General features: G+C 34.5%; 1 protein-coding gene across 14 annotated transcripts in view; it reads right to left on the bottom strand.

Annotated features, from left to right (window-relative positions):
- The window catches only part of NEK1 (NIMA related kinase 1), a 214,063-nt gene that overhangs the window by 186,914 nt on the left and 6,046 nt on the right, over window positions 1-21,103 (bottom strand). For all 14 annotated transcript variants that reach the window (XM_074396985.1, XM_039479149.2, XM_039479148.2 and 11 more), the window contains 7 exons: window positions 16,873-17,037; window positions 16,363-16,459; window positions 13,136-13,233; window positions 5,762-5,845; window positions 4,183-4,250; window positions 3,376-3,462; window positions 1,896-1,950 (listed from right to left, as the gene is read on the bottom strand). In XM_074396985.1, the coding sequence (XP_074253086.1) occupies window positions 1,896-1,950; window positions 3,376-3,462; window positions 4,183-4,250; window positions 5,762-5,845; window positions 13,136-13,233; window positions 16,363-16,459; window positions 16,873-16,989 (606 nt within the window). In that variant the 5' untranslated portion in view covers window positions 16,990-17,037. The remainder of the gene's footprint in view (window positions 1-1,895; window positions 1,951-3,375; window positions 3,463-4,182; window positions 4,251-5,761; window positions 5,846-13,135; window positions 13,234-16,362; window positions 16,460-16,872; window positions 17,038-21,103) is intronic.

The following is a 21,103-nucleotide window of genomic DNA, read 5'->3' as shown; positions in this document are numbered from 1 at the left end:
GACGGGTGGAGGTTGCAGTGAGCCGGGATCATGCCATTGCACTCCAGCCTGTGCAACAGAGTAAGACTCTGTCTCAAAAAAAAAAATAAAAATAAAAATTTAAAGATGGGAGGTAAGTACTAAATAAAAGTTTCATAAACTATGACAATAATCAAAATGGTGAAAGATTATGCCTTAGAGGTAGAAAAATTAGGGCCAAAGAACCACAAGCAGAAAAAGAACAACCTGCTGGTCTTCATTTAAGGCCTGCTTTTTAGTGGCTCTGTTTTAACGACTAGAACAAGAAATTAACTACAGAACTAAAAGTATTGGGGGAAAATATAATAAATAAAACTATCAATACTTTCCTTTTAGACAATGCTCACTGTTGTGTGTGTGTAATCTCCTAAATGCTATGGAAATCAGCAATATAGAAAATATTTTAATAGGAATATATATGTCAAAATTAAACACAATATAAACTCTAAAGTAAAAAGAAAACAAGAGGTGGGGTAGTTTAAAATCTCAAGATTTCATTTTGAAAGAGAGTATTATTAAGCTTTTGATATCTCCACTAAAACATTACAGAACAATTGTACAATGTTGATATCTTAATACACACATTAAGAAAATAAAATATACTATAAATTAGACATCAGTGATTATAAAAGTTCTATTAAATGTTGAGCTCTCCTAAATGGCATTTGAGTAAATTCACTCTTAAGGAAATATCTATACACCTAAATAGAAATCCTAAATGCATAAAAGATGTGGTTCTCTATTCCAATGCACTTTTGTTTATCTCTGAATTGACATGCTCTTCATAAAGTGTAACTTACTGAATTTCACGTATCTTAAAACACATGCTACTTAAGAGTAAATAATTCTAAAATACAGAAGAGATGGTGACAGAATAACGTAGATGAAAGATTTTTTTTAAAAAACCCACAAACCACTGGTTTAAAGCTAAAATAACCATGTCGCAGAAAAACTGATCAGTTATTTCAAATAAGCATCTGATAATCCCCATCCCACATTACTTTGTCAGCTTATGCTTTTTTCCTTAAGAAACAAAAAAAACCCCTAAGGCAATATAGTAAGAGAGTATGCAACCATTAAAAAGAATGACAAGGAAAAATATTCTGCAAATAGTATTAAGCAATAAAAATAGGCTATAAAACTTCTTATAAAGTCTCATCAAACTTTTGAGGGAGAAAAAATAAATTTCATTTTACTGACAGTCAATACTGGTGTGGGAAGAACTGATTATAATCCTTATTCTCTTCTTTATATTTTCATGTATTTTCTGAAGTTTTACGTAATGAAAATACAATATTGTTTAATCAGTGGGTAAAACATGCTAATCACTTTCCATTTAAAAAAACTGCTTTTTAAAAGAATCAACCTACTTAGGACAAGAACTCTCCCTTTTTAGTGTGTTATACGTTATCTCAAAAAAGTCTCAAAAGTAAAAATTTTAAATACTCTGAATGATTACTTAAATTGATAAAAGTCATCAATGAGTATATTGAATGAAATTCTTTAAATTAGTTCAATAACAAATTCAAATAATCTGAGTATTGTGAGAGAATTCACTAAAATGAAACTAGTCAAGTTTGTTAAGCTAAAATATCAAATTCATACTAAATTTAACATTAAGAAAAAAACAAAATTTATTTCTGACATTAGAATTTATTTTCCGGAAAACTGCATGAAACATTATATAATAGCAAATATAGTAGATATGCAAATATATTAAGGAAAATCAATTTATACTTCAGAAAAAATGAGTTAAAAATGGACTTAGAGAATTTCTAGGATGAGGGTTAACTAAAAGATGGTAGAACTTTATAACAAAAAACATTATAGTCACTTTTTAACATAACTTTAAAAATATTTCAGAAACTTCTACTTACAGCATGTTTAAGTGTACACAGCTCATAAAGGACACACCCCAGAGCCCAAATGTCACTAGAGAAGATAAAAATGAGAAATTTCCTCTAAGTATAAGAATGTACTTTAAAATGTTTTCATTTAAAGAAAACATAAACAGCATAAAAATGTTTTGGAAAAATAAGTGCTTCAGAAAAAATTTCCTTTAAAACTAAAGATTTCAACCATAATCAAATAACAAAAGTAGCTGTCTCAGATTAGAAAATGGTTACCCCAACAATTACTTTGAAGCTCCATTAAAGAAATATTTAAACATTAAAGAAATTTAATATTTAAAAGGACAATATTTTAAAAATTCATGTAAATTCTATTTATTCTATTTCATAAAACTCAAACTGTTTTTATCAATTATTTGTAAAATACCATGATTAAAAAAATTATGAAACAAAATATTATTTTAATAGACATTAAAAACTTATTAAGAAATTTGCAACAGCTACTGACCAACATTACTTTGGTTGGGATTTTCCAACTAGAGAGGAAAAATAAAAGGTAGCTGGAATTTAATGACAGGATTGCTCTTGTCACCCACACAGTATATAGTCTGTTAGCCAGATTATAGAGCTGTGATTAGAAATAGGGGATTGGGAGCCAGATGCCTAGTTTAGATGCTGATTCCACCACTTATTAGACTCAAGGATTTCAAAGAAGTTACTTTACCTCTCTCTGCATTTGTTTTCCTTATAAGAGGAGGAGGAATGATTAATACCTACATCTCCCAAAATTATTGTGAAGACTAACAGAATACATAGAACTCAAAACAGTACCAAGCTTATAGTGTGTTCAAGAAATACTAGCAATAATTCAATAGGAAGTGATTATCATGAAGAAAAAAAACAAGGAAAGCACTCTATTTTCTTTTTTTTTTTTTTTTTTTTTTTTTTGAGACGGAGTTTCGCTCTTGTTACCCAGGCTGGAGTGCAATGGCGCGATCTCGGCTCACCGCAACCTCCGCCTCCTGGGTTCAAGCAATTCTCCTACCTCAGCCTCCTAAGTAACTGGGATTACAGGCACGCACCACCACGCCCAGCTAGTTTTTTGTATTTTTAGTAGAGACGGGGTTTCACCATGTTGACCAGGATGGTCTTGATCTCTCGACCTTGTGATCCACCCGCCTCAGCCTCCCAGAGTGCTGGGATTACAGGCTTGAGCCACCGCGCCCGGCGATTTTCAATTATAACATAAATAATAAAGTGATTCTGTAGTTCCTCCAGCAAGATAATCAAATAGCTTTTTTACTATTCACCTCACCATATATTAACAACAACGACAACAACAACAAAACAACTATATATATATATATATATATATATATATATATATATATATATATTTACATGTGTGTATTGTTGATTTTAGAATAGTACTCTAAAGGTCAATAAACATGACATAACAAAAAGATTGAAAAGAAATATATCATATAATGAATATAATTTTAAATACCTTTTATTGTTGTAAGGTTTGTTTTCACAGATTTCAGGTGACAAATAGTATGGGGTCCCTATGCAAGTTCGAGCCAGCTCTACAGTACTAGAGAAAGAGAAAATTACTGGAGAAGTTTAAGACACAGTCATGCGCCATACTAATGCTGTTTCTGGTCTATAACAGATCGCATATATGATGCTGGTTCCATAAGATTATAACGAAGCTGAGAAATTCCTAACACCTAGTTACATGGTGATTGTCATACACTATAGAGCAATTACTTTATTCAATAAATTTAGTGTAGCCTAATGTACAGTGTTTATAAACTCTACATTAGCACACAGAAATGCGTTAAGTCTTCAAATTCACTCACTACTCACTACTCACTCACTCACAGAAAGCAACTTCCAGTCCAGTAAGCTCCATTTATGATAAGTGTCCCATAAAGATGTATCATTTTTTATCTTTTATATCGTATCTTTTCTGTGTTTAGATATGTTTAGATAAACATTTATCACTATGTTACAATGTCTTAGAGTATTCAGAACAGAACATGCTGTACAGGTTTGAAGCCTAGAATGAACATGCTACACCATACAGCTTGCCTGTGTAGTATGCTACATCATCTAGGATTGTATAAGTATACTCTGTAACATTCACACACTGACACAATCACCTACTGATGCCCTTCTCAGAACAAATCCCAATAAAGCAACATCCCAGTAAAGAATGTACTTAAAGATAATATAAATTATCACATATACATCATCATGGATTGAATTTCACTGAAAACACTATCAAAACAAAGCTGAAAATTCATGTTACCTATTAAGAACTCTAGCAATTCCAAAATCTCCAAGTTGTACGGTTCCATCTTTAGTTAAAAATATGTTCTGTAAAAGACAGGGGGAAAAAACCCTAGAAATATTGCTACAGTCCAGTTCTGAGTCAACATTTTTCATAAAATTCATAATCCAGTTAAAATATTGTGCTGGAAAACTGACACAAAAGCAGAAAATCAAACACCGCATGTTTTCACTCATAGACGGGTGTTGAATGATGAGAACACATGGACACAGGGAGGGGAGCATCACACACTGGGGTCTGTTGGGGGGGAATGGGGGAGGGACGGGGGGTGGGGAGGTGGGGAGAGAGAGCATGGGGAGAAAATGCCAGATACAGGTGAACGGGAGGAAGGCAGCAAATCACACTGCCATGTGTGTACCTATGCAACAATCTTGCATGTTCTTCACATGTACCCCAAAACCTAAAATGCAATTAAATAAAAAAAAAAAAGGAAAGAAAAAAAAATTGTGCTGGAGTTACTAAATATTCACATATAAAAGAATAAATGAAGTCCCTTATGGCAAATCATATACAAAAATTAATTCAAAATGAAGTCTAGGTCTAAATATAAAAACCAAAATATAAAACTCCTAGAGAAAAACATAGGAATAAATCTTCATGCTGTTGGGCTAGGGAATGGTTTCTTCAATATGATATCAAAAGCACAAGCAAAAAGAATTCAAAAAGATAAACTGAACTATGAAAATTTAAAAATTTTGTGCATCAAAGGACACCATCAAGAAAACAGATGAACATTTTTAGAAATCACATATTTGAGAAAAAACTTCTATCTGGAAAAGGACTTGCATAACTCAACAATGACAACAAAAAGACAAATAGTCTGATTTCGAAATAGGCAAAAGGGGATGGGCACAGTGGCTGACACCTGTAATCCCAGCACTTTGGGAGGCTGAGGCAGGCAGATCACTTGAGGTTGGGAGTTCACAACCAGCCTGGCCAACATGGTGAGACTCTATCTCTACTAAAAATACAAAAATTTGCCAGGCATGGTGGCAGGCACCTGTAATCCCAACTATTCAGGAGGCTGAGGCCAGAGAATCACTTGAACCTGGAAGGCAAAGCTGGTTGCAGTGAGCCTGAAATTGCATTACTGCGCTCCAGCCTGGTCAGAAGTGTGAGACTCCGTCTCAAAAACAATAAATAAATAAATAGGCAAAAGGCACATACTTCATACTTTATAATATCCATTTGTATAAAATGTCCAGGATAAGCAAATCCATAGAGAGAGAAAGTAGATTAGGGGTTACCAGAGTCTAGGTGGAGAGGAATGGAAACTCACAGCTAATGGGTACGGGGTTCTTGATGGAGTGATAACAAATGTTCTGTAAGTTTTAGAGACTGGGAAGGAAAGTAATTTTTAGAGTATGGGAAGCAAACAGGAGATCTAATACAGGATGCAGATTAGAATAGGATAAGAATTAAGAGACAATACAGATAATCTGATATGCTCTAAATCAGGTTGAAAAATTTTGACCCAAAACAATTAAGGTTTCAGGTCTTTATCCATTCAGAAGTTATCAGTGACAGAATAACATACCTGTGACTTTATGTCTCGATGAAGAATTTTTCTATCATGTACATGTTTCAGGGCCAAACATATCTGTACAAACCAGTCCAAAATCTAAGAAGAAAAATCAGATCTGTCATTTCTTTCAAAATTTACAATTCACAGTAGCCTTTCCTTGACCATTAAAAGAATTCAAGAATATTTAGGGATGAGAGGAACTAAATCCTTAAAAAAGTATTTTAGGCAGCCAGGTGTGATGGCTCACACTAGTAATTCCAGCACTCTGGGAGGCTGAGGGGGGTGGGTCACGAGGTCAGGAGATCCAGACCATCCTGGCCAACATGGTGAAGCCTTGGATCTACTAAAAATGCAAAAATTAGCCAGGTGTGGTGGTGGGCACCTGTAATCCCAGCCACTCGGAAGGCTGAGGCAGCAGAATCGCCTGAACCAGGGAGGCAGAGGTTGCAATGAGCGGTGATGGTGCCACTGCACTCCAGCCTGGCAACAGAGTGAGATTCAGTCTCAAAAAAAAAAAAAAAAAGGCTACAATTTCTTTCAACATTGTAGGCACTGACATTATATAGATACTCAAGTCAACATAAGCTCTGCACATACTAAATTTAAAATGTAAGAGATGCTACTGAGTCATCTCTTCTAAATCAAAACGAATGTGGAAAGTATGAGTAAAAATGGAAATAATTTATATTTTATAATAGTAATAGGTGATTCTTCTTTGTTTTTAATACATCCTTTAATGGAAACAATTTATATTTTATAATAGTAAGACAGGTGTTTCTTCTGGGTTTTTAATACATCTTTTTTCTATAATGCCCCTCCTTCCCCTTTTTTTGGGATATAATGCCCCTCCTCCCTTTTTTTGGGATATAATGCCCCTCCTCCCTTTTTTTGGGATATAATGCCCCTCCTCCCCTTTTTTTTGCGATAAGGTCTTGCACTCCAGGCTGGAGTGCAGTCGTGTTATCATAGCTCACTTCAGCCTCAAATTCCTGGGTTTAAATTATCCTCCAGCCTCGGCCTCCCGAGTAGCTAGGACTATGGTGCATGCCACCATGGGTGGCTAATTATTTATTTGGTTATTTTTTAGAGGCGGAGTCTAGCTATGTTGCCCAGGCTAGTGGTGTTGAACTCCTGGCCTATGGTGTTCCTGAGGATTCACGTATTCCTCCTGCCCTGGCCTCCCAAAGTACTGGGATTATAGGTATGAGCCACCGCATCTGACCTGTATAATGCTTTTTAAAAATCTAAATAAAAACCATAAGAGGAAAAAAAGTTGGAAATTTGGAAGATATCTCTGACTTTTTCTCTTCGCACATCAATTACATAGAAACACTCTTCTCTGGAGATGGCCACTTGGAAATAAAAAGGCTTAATTTCTGTCTCATTCTTAACATCAAAATAATTCCATGTACATGGCATTTTTAAACTAAAAAAAATCCATAAAATAATAAAACATAGGTTAATTATCTGTAACAACTGACTGAAGCAGGACTTTCAAAACATGACATAAAATGCTTAAGTCATAAGAAAAAGACTGATAAAATTGACTACATACAATTTAAAACACCTGTATGGCAAAATACATAATCAAGTTTAATAATAATTTGGGAAAATATCTGCCACATAAATGATAGATTGCTAATTCTCTAAAAGGCACAAGTTATTCAAATCACTGAGAAAAGTACTGGCAGACAAAAAAAGAAGCGGACAAAAGACTGGAAAGGCAAATGATGGAGGAAAAAAAGGGCTGAAAAACACATATACAAAGTACTAAACTCCCTCCCAAATTAAAAAAAAAAAATTAAGATACCATATTATCTTGCTTAAAATGAAATACGACATACTGTTGGTCAGAAAGTGGGGAAATAAGCCTTTTTCTCACAGGTGTTTGTAAAAAAAAGTTAATTATAATCATTTGTCCAAATTTTAAATTCACAAACCATTTGAAACAGTGATTTCAATTTCAAATTTATCCTACCCATATAGCAACAGAAACACAAAACAATGTATATAACATGTTTACTCTAGCACTGTTAGCCGGAACCCTAAAATACAAACAACCTGAATGTCCATCAAGGGCCTGATTAAATATATTGCATTATCATTATACTAGAAATACTATGCAGCCACTGACAAGAATGAACCACTTCTATGTATACTGTTTATGTACTATTAAGTGAAAAAAGGAAGTTCTAAAACAGTATGCATAGTGTACCCTATTTTTAAAAAATATATGCTCATATTCCATACCTGAATGCTATGTAAGTGTGTGTGAACATTGAGGAAGGAAAGAAGGAATATAGGAAGTATAGAAGGATAGCTACCAATCAGTTAACAGCGTTTATTCCGGGAAGTGGATTTGCACAAGAGGCAATGAAAGGTAACATGTTTACTTTTTACTCTCTCTTCAGTATTTTTTTAAACAATTTTCTTTAAAAAAAAAAAAAAACTCAGTTCAGTTCTAGAGATATTTAATGAGGATCACATAAATTATTAAGCTCCTTTCTATACTCATGTAAGGCATTTTATGTATAAAGATCAAATACAGTTCTTTAAGGTAAGTCTGTACAGTGGCAGGAATATACTTACAAATACCTATAATAATTGTGTAAGTTTTTAAACAGAGATACACACAGTAAGACAGCAATTAATTGAACCAGGGAGAGGTCAGGAAAAAAGGTGAAAATTAAATTGAGTATTACCGGTAAAATGGAGTTTACCAGTAGAAATGGAACACATCCTAGAAATCACTCATGTCCCATTTCACAGATAGTGTTCTGTTACCATAATTCCCGAACCTGTACCTCTTTATTTGACAAAAATTTATTCAGCACCAACAATGTACTAGATATGTGCAGGAACTAGCCAAGAGAGTTAATGAAAGAGCTCAGGCCGGGTGCGGTGGCTCAAGCCTGTAATCCCAGCACTTTGGGAGGCCGAGGTGGGTGGATCACGAGGTCAAGAGATCCAGACCATCGTGGTCAACATGGTGAAACCCCGTCTCTACTAAAAATACAAAAAATTAGCTGGGCATGGTGGCGTGTGCCTGTAATCCCAGCTACTCAGGAGGCTGAGGCAGGAGAATTGCCTGACCCCAGGAGGCGGAGGTTGCGGTGAGCCGAGATCGCGCCATGGCACTTCAGCCTGGGTAACAAGAGCGAAACTCCGTCTCAAAAAAAAAAAAAAAAAAAAAAAAGATAAAGAAAAAAAAAGGGCTCAGAGACCAGGGGTCCGCACGTTTATTCTGTAAATGGCCAGACAGCAAATATTTTAGGCTTTGTAGGCAATGTGGTTTCTGTCTCAACTCTTCCACTACAGCACAAAAGCAACCATAGATTATATCCAAACAATTAAGTTTAGCTGTGTTGCAATAGAACTTTATTTCCAGAGATAGAAGGCCAAATTTGGTTCACAGGCCATTGTTTATTGATCCATAGCACAGACCACTGAGGGAGATGGGAAAGTAAACCGGTAATTAAAGGGAGGTAATGCCCTGAGTGTTGACAAAGCACAGAGAAGGACAGCCAACTCAGCGTGGAGGTGGTAAAATAAAGCTGAACAGAAGAGGTGATTCTGAGCTCGGTTTTGCTGAAATGGATAAGCAAAGCAGAGAAGGCAGGCAGAACTTATAAAATATAAGTATAAATGTTACATTTCCATTCCCCTTGTCTACCCTAGTTCAGACTGTCGCTACGTTAGGCTTTGACTACTGGGGTAGGGGTAGGAGGAAAGGAAGCCCTTTAAAACTGTAACCCTGCTTCTAATCTGTGCTTATTTCATTGTACACATTAGTTCCATATTGATATTTATAAAATACTGTTTTGAAAATGGCATTCTCTTTCTCAGAATACTTTTAAATTCAAATGTTATGTTGTATTATATCAAGGACCATATGTCATTATCATATAGTTGTCTGAATTACAGTGTATGTTATTTTGCATTAGTGTGGACTGCCTCACAGTACCAAAACAGTACTACGATCTATCTTCTCTGCTCTAAAACTGAGATTTCTATGTGTAATAAAATGTAATAGTATTTTCCCAAATATGCTCAGTTTTGATGGGTTTATTCATTAATTTTCAAAAGGCATGAGAAGGTTTTATTGCCAAATATTATATTAACTGAAAAACCTGAACTTGGTTTCTCTATCAGAATGGTAAACTGATCTTGGAGCTCCTAACTAGAAGTATGCTTACCATATACTGTCTGTATGACTTGCTCAAAGAGTAGATATTTAATGTCTACCAGAATAATTTTCTCTGCTTTATACTGATTTTATCACTTGATGTTTTTTGAACAAAGGTTCCTCACTATGAAGATCCTTGTAAGTGTATCTCCTTCATCTATATTTTAAGATATTTTGTCACTTTGATTAAATAAGTAACTGAAGAATGTTACTTATTTGTTAGAAAAAAATAAAAATTTCAGGATACTTCTCATTGTAACTATTAGCTCAACACTGCCATAAGACCTGCCTGGGAAGACTTGCCAAATTTAAAAAGATGCTCAGTCTTTCCTAGGATAAGTCTGCATAGGTAAAATGCTGTATTTCATAAAATGCATGCTTTATGAGAATGCCCCAGAGATTTGTCCATAACTTTGCTCTCCATTTTTATCCTCAATAAAACCATTTATCAAGCCCTTATCAAATCTATGTACTCCACCCTAATAGAACATTTTACTCTATTATTGGTTACTATAATAAACTAACCACGGCCTTTCAGTCTCATTATCAAATAGGCCTTTGCTGCTTGATGCTTGCCAGAAAGCTCCTGAAAAGGACCATACCAGGAATGCTGAGTTTCCTGACGTTGGGCTACAAGAACAAACAACAAAGTTTTAAAAAATCCAATCCAAGATTCCTTATAAAAACTTACAGAAATCAATTCTGTAACCTTAGTAGTTGTTTGATCATGTAAGGCTCTAGGTTTTCAGTGCAAACTCAAGTTCTTTGCTTAATTAACACTCTTGTTGCACCTAAATATTTGGACCAACCCTAATGAGTCTAGATTTTATTTTGATCAAGAACATATTCTGAAAATCAAAGAAACCCATTCAAAACTTGCAAATAAGGCAAAAATACTGGCACACTTTAAAAATACCTATCTAGAGACTGTCTAAGGGAATATACTTAGTTCATCTCATTATTCTCTATTAATAAACTTGCTTCTTAACCTAACTAGATTTTTGTTCAGTAAAGATGCAAACAAGGAATTACCACTGAAGAGAATGGCTTGAGTAGCTGGAGAATTATCTGTTTCACAGGTCTTCCTGTTCCCCACTTACATGCTAGAAATGTACAAAATCCTCTCAAACTAATGCCAAGCTACAGTCTAATGGAGCTCTAAGTTTTCCTGTTTCAAAGCCCAGAATGTAGTTTAAATGACCTCTTCCTATTTTAAATAGGCTAAAATAAACAGCATCCTTATTTGTGCTAACAAAACTTGCTATTCAGAAGGGTAGAAAAAATGCTATTAACTTAAAAGAATGGCTTGCCAAATATTTGTCATTTATGATGAATAACTTCACTGACGGATGAATGATACAGATCTCCATAATAATTTCCAGGAAGACAAGGTACAAGCATGTATGTGTATATGCTTGTATCACACACACACACCCTATTATGTACTAAAAGTACGTATCAAAGAGTAGTAGAATCAAATCTACAGACTATCAATGTGCTTTATAGTGAAATATTTAATAGCAAACATTTTAAAGTTTGATAGGGATAAATGAATGAAAATAAGCACAATAAAATATATCTGACAATGTTCTAATAAAAATAGCACTGTATATACTAACATAGATTATCATTTGACTTTTACAACATGTATAGTAGGTATCGCTCTATTAACAAATGAGGAAATGATCTCAGACCTTGTTAACAGAACAATTACCAAGTTGATAAGCAGAGCAAGGACTCAAACCCATGTCTGTCTGTACCTGGCCAGAAATGGCACAGTGGCTCATACCTATAATCCCAGCACTTTGAGAGGCCAAAGGAGGAAGATTGCTTGAAGCCAGGAGTTTCAGAACAGCCTGGGCAATTTAGCAAGACTTCATCTCTACAAAATAATAATATTCTAGAGATAGCAAGACCTCATCTCTACAAAATAATAATAATAATAAATTTAAAAAGAAATTAGCTGGGCTACTCAGGAGGGTGAGGTAGGAGAATTGCTTGTGCTCAGGGGCACGAGGCAGCAGTGAGCTGTGATGGTGCCACTGCACCCAGCTCGGGTGACAGAGCAAGAGCCTATCTTAAAAACAGTAATAATATTCCATTTCTGAATGTGTGTGTCTTAATGCACATATCTATGTACATGTATAAGTATGGAAAAGAAAGTCTGGGAGAATACACCAAACTAAAAACAGTGGTAATCTTAGGAACAAAAGTGTGGAGAAAGCCTTTCCATTTCTGTATACTTCAATGCTTTTATAATTTAAATGTGTGAAAAGAAAATGTTGGAAACTTTAGAGTTAGAGGTGGATTCAAACACTATGTGATTTGGGGCAAGTCACGTAACCTCTCTTGGATTCCTTATAAATTGAAAAATGTATCCAAATTAGAAGAGATAACAAATACAACACTCCCAGCACAGTGCTCCCTCTACTCCCCTATGTAGAAGCAAGCAATTCAAATAAAGAACCGATGATAATGAGAATGTGATAGGCGTGTAGAGAAGGAAACAGATTAGAGTAATTAAGGAAAATTTAAAGAAGCTGGGACTTGAACTGAGCTTTAAAAAAAGGTAGAGTATTAATAACAGAAAGTCCGAGGAAAAGGCTTACCAAAATAAATGAAATAATCAGAGTAAATACACAGGAAGGAGAATGAAATGTACAAACATGTGGCCCAGTGCCTAACACAAAGTACATGCTCAATAAATATCTGTTAAAGTGAATGAAAAGAGGTACAGATTAGGAAATAGAAAAAAATAAGGCTGCTTAGGTAGGGTAGGGCCATATTTTAGAGATCTGACAAATCAAAAGAGATTAGATTTCATGCAGTTGCCAATGCAAGGCTTCTAGAGCTGGAGTTATCTGGCACAGCCACGTTTTAGAAATATATAGTCTGGCAGCAGTAAGCCAGATTGACGTGTTATAGATTAACCAGTTATAATGAATAATTAAGGCATATAGACACATGTTATATATAACATTATCACACAGATAACAATATCTCATTACAGTCTGCAAATTAGATGGGCAACTGAACAAAGCTGGCAGCTAATTAGAGGGAAAAATGATTAAAATATTGATATAACACCAAACTGCCATAGTAATTATAGTATTTACAGTTAAAATAAATACACACATAAACAAATTTTGAACTACTTCTCAATAATAGAGTAAGAGTCAATTTCGCACATGCAAACTTACCTGATCCTCTTGAAACAAAACACCTTTCTGAGCATTTATTCGCTTAAACAGATCCCCTCCCTCACAGTAATCCATCACTATGTAGAGAGAGCCATTTTCTACAAAATATAAACATTACAGTCCACTTTTAAAAACATACATCAGAAGCATGGCTGAATTAAAGGTACTTTAAGGCTTACTTAACAAGCAGCTGCTAAACAAAAAACAGGACCACACTCAATGAATCAGGACACAAAGTCAAGGTATACCTGTCACACAGATTGTATAATGCCTTGGGTTAACAGAAAACTCCATCATTAATGATTTCTACTAAAAATACACCATCTTATTGAATAGTACTGTTTACGTTGACCTAAACATCTTTGAAATATAAACAAAATGCAGATAAATATACTTGATTTCATTCAATAAATACAATTCCTTAAATGTCACATATAAAATCATGTTTTTGCACTAATACATCATATCAGAGATGGGTTTAGTTTTCCAACTGGCCATTAATTCTCAGCTTTGCTTTATCCACTTCAATTACTTATTAAACAAATACAATAATAAATGCTGTGATAAATTCTAAGGATTCAGCAGTGTATAGGACATAACAGGACACAGTTTCCACCCTCTGGGAACTTTCTTTGATTTTATGCTCTTTTTAAAAAACTGTATATGATTGGTGAACAAACATGAAGATGGGCACTCTCCCATCCACCTTTATGTACTGGTTCACAGAGAAAGGGACTTCTATGCCTCTTCTTATGGATAAAAAGGACTAGAAGAACACTTCTTTTTTTAATTTAGGCTTTATTTATTTATTTTTTTTTAAAGAAAAAGGGTCTCACTATTTTGCCCATGCTGACCTTGAGCCCCTGGCCTCAGGTGAACCTCTTGCCTCAGCCTCCTCAACAGCTGACACTACAGGCCCATGCTACGGTATCCAGCTTAGAAGAACACTTTAATTATTCGTTCCATCCTTTACTTCTTAGGTAAGGAAGAGTGGCCAATAAAACTTTTAATACTCTCTGAATCACTACATAGTATTGAGACTATCACAACTCAAAGAATGGTTTTCCTAGTTCTCATTTATTTTAGTCTGTGCTATAGTCTTAATTACAATAGTATTTTTTTTTTCTTTTGAGACAGGGTTCAGGCTAGAGTGCAACGGCACGATCATGGCCCACTGTAGCCTCAAACTCCCAGGCTCAAGCAATCCTCCTACCTTAGCCTCTCGAGCAGCTGGAATCACAGGCATGCACCACCACATCTGGCTAATTTTTGATTTTTTTGTAGAAATGGGGTCCCAGGCTGGTCTCAAATTCCTGGACTCAAGAGATTCTCTGAACTTAGCCTCCCAAAGCTGTTGAAATCAGAGTTGTAAGCCACCTTGCCCACCCTCCAGGAATATTTATTTCTTATACTTTGTATTGACATTCTTGTCACTCACGGTGCACATATCTTTTGATCTACTGCTTGTAATGTGCCATTGGGATAACAATCTATGATAAGCTAATTAAGAATCTCTATGACTTTTTATGATGGACCTGGAAAGATCATCCAAATATACATGTGAGAAATTATAATGTGAAAAAAAACTCCTGAAATCTGTATAATTCACTACTTATAAAATATGTATATAGATGTTATAATGTATGTAGCATAACAAAAAGCAAAAAATTACAGAGTATGCTATCATTTATGTTTGTCATGAGCTACGTATTCTTTTAAAATGCAAGAGAAATAATAAAGCCTTATTTTTAAAATATGTCACCCCTTTTGAATCATACAGATGTTTCTATGTGAAGCCATCAACATAAACCCAAAACATCTGCTGAACATTTGCTCAAAACCTTTTAACTTGAAATATTAAAATTTTGTTAACAACAACAACAAAAGAAACTAAAAGATAGATGCCAGGAGAAAGATAAAGGAAAACTCAAGGTCCTCAAAAGGAAGAATTGGTTAATATTGTACTCTTTCACATGAAATATAAATCTTCATTTCACTGCCAGCATAAAAAAATAGAGCACCTTATGACATAATACATTCACTGAATCACCTTTTCATAAAAGTACAACATACTTTTATTAAAGATACTGAGTTCATCTGGGAATATACTTTAGCTCTAATTCAGACTCTGAAACTGGTATGTGATATGTCCCTGAGTCATTTCACTTATCTTCTGCTTTCAATCTAGATTATCTCTGTTATTTAGTTTATGGAAATTTATAATAATGATGAAAATATTTGGGTAGGACTTCAATAAGCCACTTTGACTTGCCTTTAGAGAAGCTTTGTCTTATCTTAATACCTGCATTTATTAAATATAATGCACATAGTTCCAAAACAGCATTATAGCCATAGTACTTTAAGAACTTGAGAAAATTTTCCATATATCTCAATATTATAATAGTGAAGTATAGAGGAGCATACTGAGTAGGATACTTTCTAAAGATCAGAACATTTTCTTGGTGGTAGCAGTGGCAGCACTTACTGGAAGTTCAGTTTTAAAATATGTAAATTACTGTTCTTGCTCTATCCAAATTCTTGCACTTCACTTATTATATTGCTTCTTTTAAAGCAATCACAGGAACAGCCAGTATTAAATTATACAGCTAAGGCACAAGAATCACTTGAACGTGGGAGGCAGAGGTTGTGGTAAGCTGAGATCATGTGCCTGCACTCCAGCCTGGGCCACAGAGCAAGACTCCGCCTCAAAACAAAACAAAACAAAACCAAACAAAACCAACCAACCAACAAAAACATGCAGAAACAATATATCAGTACTGCCCTTGAATCAATCTGATATTCATATGCATATATTTTTAAGCAAAAATGATATCTTTTTCCTAAGAATGCATTCACAAAAAGATTTATTAATGTCTTAGGATTTTTTTTTTTTTTTTTTTTTGAGACGGAGTTTCGCTCTTGTTACCCAGGCTGGAGTGCAATGGCGCGATCTCGGCTCACCGCAACCTCCGCCTCCTGGGTTCAGGCAATTCTCCTGCCTCAGCCTCCTGAGTAGCTGGGATTACAGGCACGTGCCACCATGCCCAGCTCATTTTTTGGATTTTTAGTAGAAACGGGGTTTCACCATGTTGACCAAGATGGTCTCGATCTCTTGACCTCGTGATCCACCCGCCTTGGCCTCCCAAAGTGCTGGGATTACAGGCTTGAGCCACCGCACCCGGCCATGTCTTAGGATTTTTTTAACTCTCTCACAAAATTTATCTGACCTTCAAATGATTCTCTGTATTGGACAATATTTGGATGCTTCATATTTGCCAATACTGCAACTTCTCTCCTTGATTCTTCTCTTTCTTTACTGGACATCTTAAATGGGAGGAAAAAGAAAACAGTAAATTAAACTATTAATAAACAATCTAAAATTTCATCAATACAGGACTAGTTAAAACACACTGGTATTAACACAGTTCAATCAACAAAACATAGCAAGAAGTTAAAAAGAATGAGTTGAATCTGTAAGCAGAAACATTTTAAGATGTCTAAACTAAATTAAGATACAGAACAGCAGGTATATATTTCTAAACACGTAAGCATAAGCACGTATCATAGAAAAAAATCTAAAAGAACATATATAGAGTATTCTGATATTAGCGGGAATAAAGCAGTCTTTTGGTTTAGATTATAGATTACCTTTTCCTTTTTTAAAAAGAAAATCTCTAACAATGAGCTCTATTGTAACCAAACTATTACTCATGAAACCAAACTAAAAATATACTTACTCTTGAGATGTTAATTTCCTTGATAACATACTGTCTGCCATCTTCTGTAGATTTAACAAGAACGGCTTTTCCAAACGAACCTTCTCCAATCTTCTGTAGTCTAACATACTTCTCCATGACTCTTTTCCTAAGGCATCTTTACAGATACACTGGGCATTTAAAAAACTAACAAAAAAGATAAAGCATTTACAACATGAGAGATAAAACATTATAACATTATAACAATTTTAATGTTTAATTCAAATTCTAATTCTTTAGTGATTTGCTAACATTTAACAAAGGGATATTTAAAATATTTACTAAAAGTTACACTTTATATACTTTACTAGTAGAACCTAATTATACCTAAAAAGAGAAAAAAAGGTGATATTTCAATTTTGTAAGAATACTTTGGAAAGCCAAATACTGCATATATTTAACATGTATAGAGAGAAAGGCAAACTTTTTCTTACATGAATTAATTAGCAGCATTACTTTATTTTCTTCAAAGAGAATGAAACCCAAATACACTACTTCCTGAAGTTATGCAACGAATCCCCTCTTATTCAACATTCATTTAAAATGTTTGCTATTATAGAACAATTTCAGATAGTTTTTGTACATATGTTTTAATGTGCTTATTGTAAGCATTTCCTTAGGACAAATTCTGAATTCAACGAATATGCCCATGTGACAGCGTGGCTTTCAAACATATTGAATGTCTTAAATAGAAATGTCTGCTAATAGCTAATATACATTTAACCAGTAGTGCCTACTACTAGATAACCTTATAAACACTGGTTATTATTATTTTTTTATATTCAGGGAGATGTTTATTGTAATGTTCTTTATAAAAACAAAATACTGTTTTTTTATCAAAATCTTTAAGAAGCAATAAAGGGTAGTAAAGAACACTAAAACTTTAGAGTCAGAAAGCTTGGGGTTAAATCTTAGCTTTATCACTTATTTGTTATGTAACCTTAGCCAAGTTACTTATCTTTATGTGCTCAGTTTGGTCTTATGTAAAATGTGAATAACCACAGTACACATTTACGGAACTGTTGGAAGAATTAGTTAACGTAAATAATGTACTGAAAACAGTGCTTGGCACATATGAGCACTGTGTCACTATTTGTTATTGTTGTTACTCCTTATGTCTAATGAAATTGGTGTTTCATTTTTAATGTCTTTTGCTTACCACTGAATTTGAAAAATTCTTCCACATTTATTGAACTTTCTTTTTTTGAGATGGAGTATCACTCTGTCGCCCAGGCTGGAGTACAGTGGTACAATCTCGGCTCACTACAACCTCCTCCTCCCACGTTCTAGCGATTCTCCTGCCTCAGCCTTCCAAGTGGCTAGGATTACAGGTTTGCATCACCATGCCCGGCTAATTTTTAAATTTTTAGTAGAGACTGGGTTTTGCCATGTTGGCCAGGCTGGTCTTGAACTCCTGAACTCAAGTAATCTGCCCGCGTCAGCCTCCCAAAACACAGGGATTACAGGTGTGAGACACCATGCCCTGCCACATTTATTGAACATTTCTATTTCTTCTCTTTTTAACTATTCATCCATGTTCTTTATTCATTTTCTATTGGGTTAGTCTTTAATTTGTAAAAACTCCTTATGTAATGAAGCCCTTATCTGTCATAAATAATTTTTCCCTTATATCCTGTTTGCCTGTATTTAAACATAAAGGTTTATTTTGATGTAAACAAGTTTATTAATTTTTTCTTTATATTTCTACTTTTAGTATCATACTTAAACCCTTATCAAACCAAGAAAATTAAGGTCATTACTAGCTTTAGCAATAGTAATTTCAAAAAAGTGGCAGTTTCAGAACCCAGAATATAATAAGCTAGGTAATGAAAGCTGAAAAAAGTGAAAGAGAGGAGTCATAAGAGCAATAATGTGTACCACTTACTGGCAATATCACCCTTATTGTAGACATCCATGAATTTATTACGCTAATCTAAAACTGATAAACATTTAATTCACCTAGCTTGCTCTGTTCTACTTCCATTCATAGAAGGCAGGCTTCCAGTGGGTGATTCCATTCTAGGAGAAAATAAGCTTGTTGGGAAATGCTTTTTAAATTTCTGTGGCAGTTTACCACAAATAAATCCATGTTCTCATCTCATCCATCTCATGCTAAATTTGTTTTTAACTTTATTTTGCCTCTAAAAAATGATACAATCTCCTTAGATGACAAAGTTCATATTCTGGGCCTGCAAGACCAGACCACAGGGCAGAACTCAGCCTGTGGTAGCAATAATGAGATAATTATGCTGCATGAAATTTTGTGAGAAAGAGCCTTTTTCTACCTTAGAAAACAAGAATGCTTTTAGCAATTTTAAAAGAAACAAGAAATAAACCATTGTTACAGCATTTTAGCATCAGTGAGTTAAAGAAGAAAAGTTGTTCCCAATATATTTTCAAGTCCAAGTTGTGTTAAGTGGTACAACATAACAGCTATATGGGCAACAGACACAATGTAATGATTTCTCCAGAATATGAATGTTTAATATATTACATTACTATGCTACTTAGGGAAAAAAAAACAAAACAAGATAAACTCATCTTAGCAATCTAAATTTCATAAATTAAATAATAGCCATATAATGAAATTATTTCACAACCACCCTTATTCTGTGACTTTTTGCCAAAAGAAAACAAAATCAAGTTAATTTGGCCATTCCTTAATAAGAATGTAGTTGCCCATTCCTTTCTAGGGAACACACTAACAAGATGGAAACTCCAGAAGTCCCTAGTGTTGCCTTCTCCTGCCAACAACATTACTGAGCACTATGGCTCTAACTCTATAAAGCAGAAGAGAATCTACTGACCCTGTGAGTGAAGAAAGATGATTCTAATTGCCATCAAATACATCAAACGCAAACAACAAAAAACTTATGGTAGCTGACTTTCAGGAAAACAGCAGACAAGCTCTCCTTTTCTGTAAAGTCAGTGTACATTAGAGGAAGTAAAAGAGAAAACATGAAAAAATAGATCTTACATTTAACTAAGCTACTTTTTCCTAGTTGAGAGACTTCTCAACTGAATTATAATTCTATAAAATGTTTCAGACCAAATGAAATAGAAGACAATAACAAATTATACCACAAGCCTCCACATACAAAACCGTAACTTATAACTGAAGGAACATACAAATCCTGTTGACTTCAGTATTGTAATAAACTCAAATTAACGTTTGCCTTTTCTAGCATTCGGTTTCCATTATCAAATGAAGATCACAATACCAACTTTACTCACTCTACAGTGTTCTTAAGGTCTGTAATAATTATACCAATTCAATCTCTGTAATACATATCTGATCTTGAAGATAGGCAAAAAGGAAAAACTCAGAGACTTTTTTGATATTTGAGCTTTCCAAAGTTATGTCATATAATAAAGCAATGAATTTGGAATGAAGAGACAAGACTACTAGCTACATAATCAAAAGCTAACTGCCTCCTGTGGACTTCATTTTCTTTATTTAGAAACACAAAAGATTCAATCTTAATGCCGTTTTATGGACCTTACCAACTCTATTAGTCTGTGACTCAAGGAGAAGAAAATTTAAAAGTCAGAAAATAAGAAACAGTAACACTGTTTAGAATTGTACTCTTAGCCACAAAGAGTAAGAATGATGGAGAAAGCCATTTCCATCAACAAATTAAAAGAAGTCATGATACTAATTTCTATAGCTTAATTCTTTAAAACCTAAAAATAAATAAACTGCAATCTACAGTTAAACATACTCAATTGACTATCCATCTTTACCTCTACTACTTCTCCAAACCTAACTCACATGATTTTAAAGGGATTACTGAAAGGCAAGAACAGAGGAGAAGGCCACAGCAATACAGTTCTGGAAGCCGGCAAACCCAAAAGAACACGCAGCAACTAAGGAGACTAGAGAAAGGATGTATTAAGCCAGCAGTGGGAAATAAGTCAGAAACAAGTCGATTCCCACCATAAACTAGCTCAGTAATTGGAAGTACTGGGGCATCTAAGAGTGAGGATAATATGAGGACTCAAACAGGATTGGTTAAAAGCCTGTGAAAGAAGCATCAGACACTCAGTTTGCCTCCTCCACCTCTCCCAGTCAGAAAACGACTCTTCTCCCATCTTGAAAGGCCACAGGTATCTCTAGATTGGGTAAACTAGAGACAACTAAGAATGGAAATACCATCTATGATCTAGGAGACTGAGTGAAAATCTGCATAATAAAAGTGAGACTCTCTTTCAA

This window comes from Saimiri boliviensis, chromosome 3 (assembly GCF_048565385.1).
Source record: "Saimiri boliviensis isolate mSaiBol1 chromosome 3, mSaiBol1.pri, whole genome shotgun sequence".
NCBI classification, from domain to species: Eukaryota; Metazoa; Chordata; class Mammalia; order Primates; family Cebidae; genus Saimiri; species Saimiri boliviensis.
The sequence above is the reverse complement of the archived record's forward strand: the minus strand, read 5'-3'. Positions and strand labels throughout refer to the sequence as shown.